Raw genomic sequence first — 8,170 nt, 5'->3', positions numbered from 1 at the left:
GATGTACATCAAATGATTCGTATAACGGTACATTGTGGGTGTCGCTGTCTCTCTAGTCTTCAAAGGAAATCTTTGCAGGCCTGTGATTGGTTCAGATGTTATCAGCTAAGCTGTCTTCAAATTTACTAGAAACAAGACTGGTATGTTTGTAAAGCACGCCAACAGAAGGATATTTAAAGAAATATCGAACTTTCCATAATTAAAAATATGTGTTCCAGTCGCGGTTTTCTGGCAAATCCAAATAGGGGGATCGGATAACGGATTATTTGTTACAATAACGGTCAATGTTTTAGTGGAAAATACCATTTAGTTGGGTGGACGGATGTAGATATTCTACCCTCGAACATTAATTTTCTCTCTTGAATCACTGGCATTTTTATCACGACGGTCCATTGCAATAATACATGTAGTTGCTCTGGTCGGATTTAGCACAGCCTGTCTACCTATATTTAATTGTTTTGTTTCAGCTGTGTGAAGAAGGCTAAAACATTGTTTGAAAACAATCCTAACTTCCGCCCTAAAACGACTTCCGCTGACGCAATACAACAGGAAGTTGAACGTATTGTTAGCATACATTAGCACGTTGACCAATGTCCAGACGAGGCTAAGATTGGCTTTAGTGGTCTCTGTAGCGTCTCTTGACCAGTGGACATAGCCAATCAAATAAATACTAACAGGCGTCGTACATAACAAGAAGACACAATTGAGACAGAACAACATCACACTCATTGACGACATTTGAGATCGCTGCGAGCGACTTTGTGGATTGTGTGGATCTACTTTTCGTTTTGTCGCTCTCTGACTGGCAAATACTTTGGTGATAATTAATACATTCCCGGTGACAAGGAAACAAAACGGAAGTCCACAGAAAATGGTCAAATCCACCCAAGGCCACAGTTCCTCAAAGAATCGTTGATAATCTGAGGAAACGAAACTACACTTGATGGTTGTTGAATTGCCATTAGTCACTTTAACATTGTCTATGCCGTAGAATATATGAGAGTTGATCACCATAAGGCACACAAATATTGGTGTTATTACGAAGGCCGCTGTTCGCTTGGTACACCTGGTCTTAGCTTGGTGGGGGAACCACACTAAGGCCACACGTTCTGCCGTGACGGCTACCAAGATCCAAGCCGAGAAATCCAGAGAAACATACACCAACCAGGTGTGGATTTTACAGATACCGGAAGTATGAGTTCGGATGTCATCCTGGAATGTGGCTGATATCCACGTCCTCAGAAGGCCAGTATAGAGTACCACAAGGTCTGAACACGCTAGCACAATAAGATACACTGTACATGTGGACTGTCGAATGTTCTTCCTTGTCAGAATGTAAATAGAAAAGATGTTTCCAAATGTTCCGAAAATTATCATTATTGGTGGTACTCCTCTGGCAACGGAATCTGCTGCGTTGTGTTGGTCTGCCATTGTTACTGTAGCTGCTAAACTAGACTGCGTAATGAATAAATCTGCAATATAGATAATAATTCTTCCTACTAACAGTTTTTATTATAAAGTTCTTTAAAAATATGACCATCCTTAGAAATCGATAAAAGATAAGGAACGAGTGTGATAAAGCCCGTGTCATTTTAGCACGTGATTTAGTGGTTTGGAAACTGTTTTAGAAAATGAATAGAAGTATTCACCAATTCCGCTTAGTTGTTTCAAAATACGCGTATAGAGTTTTGTATTTAAATTATATACATATAACACATATATAGGCATTATTCAAAACTTAATCCGGAACTTTCAAATTTACATATACAATCTAGCTGCATAAAAATTAACCTATTTAATCAATTTTGATATCTGAAATACATGTACTATTGAAAACCGGCTCATATAGATAATCGAAGCATAAAATTTACAAGTCTACCATTTGCTTTGTGTAGCCATTAGAGAATTCATGAATTAAATGAGAGCAAACATAAGTTAAACGATCATTTGGTAAGGGACCTAAATATGTTACGCGTAATTTTTTTTTCATTTGGCAATATTAGACATATACAAAATATAATGCATTTTTATAGTATGCATGACAATGCATTTCGAGATTTTATGTTTCAAAGATTTTTTTCAAGTGAGAACACTTTTGAGCTACTATTAAAACAGCATAAAGCTTGCATATTCTTTTACCGAGGGTCTAACTTATCTAAACATAATAAAACAGTAGACAAGATTGTCCGCAATCTTCAAAGCACGACGATCTAAATATTGATTTTATTGTCTATAGCGTAATGATAAGTATAGAAATGCAGAAACAAGACACAAAAAATCACAGAGAAACTAAACAGGATAACAAACGTGGATTCAAGGTAAACAGCGAGATCTTAGATATTTCATGACAGCCGACAGACTTTGTTTCTGTTGTAAAATGCTAAAATAAAATACAGGAATCGCCACAACAGTGACGTGACAATCACATTAGAAATTGTGAATAAAATATTATTCCTGGATATATATCAATAAGCATAGCAATAAATTTAAATGTAATATCGGATATTGAAACTCTCATTTAAATATAATTCAAAAACATGTTATATAGATTAATGGGTTTTTTTTCAGAATGATGCTTAAAATATATTTTTATATAGCCTATATTAAAGGTAACGGGATGCATACTTACATTTTATCTGTCAAATGTCCCTCCTGTTACGATGGCGTATTTATAACTGGACTCCCCATAGAGGACTGCTTATATATCCCTACATAGACGTTATTACTCAGAAACATTCTAATATCATTTAAATCATTATCTGATACAAAGAAACAATAGACATTACCCGTTCAGGTTATTGCAGAGCAGTCGTTGACGTTTCATCAATAATACTCGCTTTCCATTGGTCACTCCATCAGCTGACTACGTCAGGTCACACAAAGATACCAAACATAGAATGGTTTACGTGGTACAGTAGTGATATTAACATGACAATTATCATCATCGTTTGTACAAAGTAAAGCTCAAATGAGATTGTAGGGAACAGATTATAGTTACTGGGGCGCTGTCCTGGGATATCGAAATTGGATTTCTGACGAGTATTACACAATTCCCTAGTGTACTTAAACCGGGATTGTAGCCAATACGCTGTACCTTTTATTAATAGACACAATTAGAAAATACTCAATAATGAAGAGGGATAAGATTAAATTAGGGTATTTTTTCTAAAAAAATATTCGAATACAAACATATAAGAATCAACAAAACGTGGTTCTTAAAATGGCCATTTTACGATAATATAATTCCGGTCATCGACATTTCACATAGTATAATCCAAATATTGCACTTAATTCGACTGACGTCACCATTCTTCTTTCTTAATCCTTGATAAAGCCCAATGATATTAATACACAAGATGATGTGGAAGAATAGGTAGCGGAGATTATTGTTCATTATTTGGTATTCTGACATTTGTTTGTATTTATTTAAAACTTTTACAGATGATACAACCGATCCATGGAAATGAAAATTAAACAGATTCCAGACATAAATGTAGATGTCGATTTTTTTCTATAACATTTATCGTAAGCAGTATATTGGATTTCCCACCACAAAATATAAATCACATCAGGGAACTGTGAAGACCAATAATGTTGTATTTGCCAGAGGATTTTACCAATAAAAACGACTTTGCTGATGAGGCGTTTTCTCCTAGGAGAGTATTGTAGCAAGCTATTATATCATTTAGTTAATACTGTACTGGCGAGATTCCACAATAATTGTTTTTTTCATTTTTTTTTTTTGAGGAAGCAATTGCAATCATGCATATGATATCAATTAAATATCTGAAAATGACTTTTTATCAATAGTGACATACAGGGTCAAACGCACTGTTACGCGTTTTTATAGCAGAGAAAATTTATGTATCCCTAAAGTATTTGTGCCGGTTACCATGACGACGTTTTACGGTTGTAGCTTGGTAAATTTATGTAATAGGACGGCCATAATTTGTTATCATTAACTATCAATTACCGTCTATTATCGGATTGAAATGTTTTAGATGTACATTATGTATCGACATGATAAAACACTGAGTATCTATAGAATCGAAAAAATAAATATATTTACACAGGCCTCCAAAAGTTCTGTGACATATGTTAATATTGGCTGGCAATTTATCTCTAAGAAAACTCTCGAAAATTTTTTTTATTGAGTTAGAGAAGATAAATACATTATATACGCTGATGCCTGCATTAAAAAGGTTAACGTATTTCTGTACTTTATGTTTGTAAAACTGCACGTGTGACATAACTTTCGGAGGGCAGTGTATTGCAATGCACACTGTTTTATGACAAATATTTCACCATCTTAAATGTTTCAATTTAAAAAGCTTATGACAGACAATTATTGTAAGTTAAACGCACACCAGTTCTCTTTACTGTACGATGGCGCTCGATTCCAACTTTGTCAATGGAAATAAAGGATGTGAAATTTAACGAGGAACAATAAAGCTATGTTTTTGGTGTGGGAGAAAGGCAGAGTACCAGGAGAGGAAAACATCGACCTGTGGCCAACAGCTGGCAACTGTCCATGTGATATTCAAACCCAGACATGGTGAGCTTATAAAATGTGTGGCGGATATCTTAACCATCTGGCTACCTTGCCCCCTACCCCTCCCAGGGGATGTCACAAGATTAACGGAAGTTTAACCGTTATGTTTTCCTAGAATGTCATTTATATACCAATAAAGTGTCAAACAGAAACAAAACATACATCAAAATGCATTACATTAGGAAACAAAGTAGTTTCAAATGACGTCATATTGCATTGAGAAATAAAGATATACAGTAATTATTTCAATCTTTAGAGCAACTGTTTTAGATTTGATTGAGTGCAAAAAAAGCTTTTTCTTAAAAAATGGCCACTTTTACATATCTAAACGGAGTTTTAAATCTATATATGCCAATTTGTTAGATATAATGAGTTTTACGTCTACTAACTAATTAGAGGAGAGGTCATTATTAAAGATCAGTCAAGCTCAAAGAAACTGCACTATTGTCAAAGAACTGTCGAAGAGTAAGGATTCCACCTGCTCGATATACATTACCAATTATCGACTTTCTTCGATGTTCATATAAAATCAAATTACCACGAATTGTCATAACAGTCGTGACACATCTTCTACCACAGCCGACTGCCTGCACTGCTAGGAAGGCGATGTAACTGGGATCAGACACATTGTAGTTAACCGGTTAATGAGTACAGAGAGAAGAGCAATGACATCGATACATCAGTGAAGTTATAACATTCCGAGGTCAACTCAGATTAACATGCTAGACATTTTCATTTCACTAGGTTACTGTTTCTAGAACACCTCACTTTTTACTCATAAAAGGCATCCACCAATATAAAACCCTGATGATTTAATTAATACTTTGTCTCTATCTCCTCTCTTACTAACGCTTTTTACTTAATTAACATTTTAAATATGAAATAAACGTTTTTGATTGGCTGATCAATCAGAGAACACCTGATTCTTTGCATTTTGGCGGGACAAAACCTTATCAATTTGACATTTCTAATCGTTTATCTTCTATTAATTACAATTATATTGTCTGAAAAGTACGTGTATTATGTATATTCCATGGCGATAGAAAACATTACTGTAATCTGATATATTTGTGTATATGTGGTTTGACCTATTGTGCATTATATGGGCCCTAACTTATTCGAATGTATTGTTTAAAAAAAATCCCAATCAGACATTAAACAGAATATTATCATAGCGAAACACATCCCTTTACCTCATAAAACACGGAACAGTGCATACAATACGTCGATTATACGTGTGTTTGAAACCTGTAATGATTTCTGATTGGTCAGCCAATCAAAATCATTTTGGTCGCCAAACAGTGTGAACCATGAAAGAGATGGAAACTATTTACCATTACAATTTTGCTAAATAATATGTGGTATCGCTGTATTAAATGTACAAGAATGGATCTGGAGGAGTTTACATGATGTTAAGTATGTAGCGATAGAGAAGAACGGCGTCTGTTCTATTGGCGATTGTTTGAAGATGTACTGATACCAACGCTAACGAAAGTAAACCTGGACCTTGCCAAGAACTGTATGTAAGATAATATTATAGGAATAAAACACCAGGTAAACAGTATATCATCATTATTAAATTCTTGTTATGTTTGCCGAAATTCTAGTGATATCTAAATATGCAATATCGAATCTGCAAAATTAAAGGTCATTATGTTTGTTTCATGAGAAACAACACGCAAAATAATTCCAGGAAACATATTTTATTAAAAATAACATTCATGAAAAACAATATGGCGATTTGCACACATAGAAAACTCCATGTAATAGATAAATCACTTAGTGTCATTTTAAGTTATTTACATTTGTTTCATTTGACCTATCATCTTTGTTAACTTTCATTGGTTAACGTACATACAGTCTGACCCTTGATAGGTAGCGACTGGTTTGTTGATAAAGTTTGTGAATCCTTTCTTTTTGAGGAACTCCAGCACCTCTTCGTTATATTCACGGTTGAAAGTTTCCGGGTCCCGAGCCAAGACGAAGAGCGTTGCCTTGAGGTTGTCGGTAACCACGGAATATTCATACTGGTTATCTTTTCCGAATGTCTTCGGTCCGAGTTTGATCACCCAGTCTGAAACAGTGACAAAACAAAAATAAAGCTTATAAGTAAAGGACGGACTCAATTTGATATTTATAAACCTGTTAAAAAACGTTTAAAGTGTACTCTAAATAATACGGGATTATCCATTACTGTCATCGAGATTAACAATATAACATTCATAAAGGTAAACACTTAATGAGATCAATCAGCTCAATGCATCGTTAGGTAGAATATTACACATTTTAAATTACCATAACTGTATATGGTCGTTTGAACACAAAACTAAGCTGTGCATATTTCATTTGTTTTAGTACTTACATGGAGCGGGGAAGGGTGCGGTCTCCAAGTCGACTGTTAGCTTGCCCGGCTCATCAGACGGGATGGCGTATCCATTTATGGTCTTCTGTGTACCGTCAGGGGTCTTCAGGGTCTCCCCGTTACGAACGATAACTCTGCCCGACCCGTCTGTAGACATGGAGTCTGTAAAAGAGACAAGACTTGAAGTTGTGACGAGCATGCATGTTAACAATTCGAGATATACGAGTATTCGAGATAAGGTTTCTTATGTACATGTATATAAAGAAACGTTAAGTCGAGACCAACTAACGTATTCACACTTCACTTAGTAAAAGTGTTATAAGATTGTACTGATAAACATGTAGTTTCAAACAAACTTCAGATAAAAGATTAATTAAAAACATTTTTGCTAATAAATAAACGCATATGTTTTAAGGTTGATACTATCACCAAGGAACGTATTAAAAACTGTTGTAATACAGCTCGTTGAAATCATTCTAACACAGGAAAAGCTTTAATATGGAGGGGAAATGAAACAAAAAATATACATAGCTTTGCAGTATTCAAATCTCCGTTTATAAATTTCTATACATATTAGTGATGTTTATTGATACGAATAAGGCAATATTAGATATTTTACGTTCCTAAATAATTAAACGCAATGTCTGCTCGAATATCATCGCAGCATTTTTACTTACAGTCGGCAGTCACACACAAGGCATCCTTTTCGAAGGTCTCTAGAACTGAGGGGCTGGTGTACATCTGGGAAGGTAAACAACCAAGCAATTCATACGTATTCAGTTGATTGAAATAATATATAGATATATAATATTCAATTGATTGATATAATATATAGATATATAATATTCAGTTGATTGATATAATATATAGATATATACTTTTTAGATGATTGATATGATATATAGATATAGAATTTTTATCTTCCAAAGTTATGCAATGCAAATTTCCATAAAATGAAAATGAAAAAAAAATGTTTTTCATGTCGGAAAGCTTGAATAGTTTGCTATATAATAACTGTTTGAAGTTAATATGTTATTCCCAAAATACAGTAATAATAGTTCACTTACCTGATACCATCGTCCTAGATAATTTGGTAAGTCTAGTTCTGTGACAGTGTTGATGCCCAGTCCAAAACTGTCTAAGAAGAAGGCGGACACTGCCGGCGCAAGGAGGGCGAGGACAAGCAGACGACTCATGACGGTGGTGATTCGGTGTTGAATGGAGTTCAATCTAGTTGCCATATGGTAGATATTCCA

General features: G+C 34.7%; 2 protein-coding genes across 2 annotated transcripts; both read right to left on the bottom strand.

The window, feature by feature from the left end:
* On the bottom strand, positions 1–1,431 carry LOC138333674 (cysteinyl leukotriene receptor 2-like). The gene has a single exon (XM_069282203.1). It carries the CDS (start codon positions 1,429–1,431, stop codon positions 334–336), a length of 1,098 nt encoding a protein of 365 aa, XP_069138304.1. The 3' UTR covers positions 1–333.
* Positions 1,432–6,239: 4,808 nt separating this feature from the next.
* LOC138332801 (apolipoprotein D-like) lies at positions 6,240–8,170 on the bottom strand. Its single transcript, XM_069280759.1, has 4 exons — positions 7,982–8,170; positions 7,592–7,655; positions 6,915–7,076; positions 6,240–6,626 (listed from the first exon to the last, which is right to left on the bottom strand). Exons 1-4 carry the CDS (start codon positions 8,153–8,155, stop codon positions 6,391–6,393), a joined length of 636 nt encoding a protein of 211 aa, XP_069136860.1. The 5' UTR covers positions 8,156–8,170; the 3' UTR covers positions 6,240–6,390.

This window comes from Argopecten irradians, chromosome 10 (assembly GCF_041381155.1).
Source record: "Argopecten irradians isolate NY chromosome 10, Ai_NY, whole genome shotgun sequence".
In the NCBI taxonomy this organism is placed as follows: domain Eukaryota; kingdom Metazoa; phylum Mollusca; class Bivalvia; order Pectinida; family Pectinidae; genus Argopecten; species Argopecten irradians.
This window is presented reverse-complemented; position numbering and strand designations above follow the sequence as displayed.

What these genes read in the sequence shown, in the direction of transcription:
- LOC138332801 (XM_069280759.1), bottom strand. Translation starts at nt 8,155, where the DNA reads ATGGCAACTAGATTGAACTCCATTCAACACCGAATCACCACCGTCATG. An exon ending in ATCTAGGACGATGGTATCAG is followed by an intron (nt 7,656 to 7,981) that starts GTAAGTGAACTA and finishes TTACCTTCCCAG; the next exon opens with ATGTACACCAGCCCCTCAGT. An exon ending in CGCACCCTTCCCCGCTCCAT is followed by an intron (nt 6,627 to 6,914) that starts GTAAGTACTAAA and finishes TCACTGTTTCAG; the next exon opens with ACTGGGTGATCAAACTCGGA.
- LOC138333674 (XM_069282203.1), bottom strand. Translation starts at nt 1,431, where the DNA reads ATGGCAGACCAACACAACGCAGCAGATTCCGTTGCCAGAGGAGTACCA.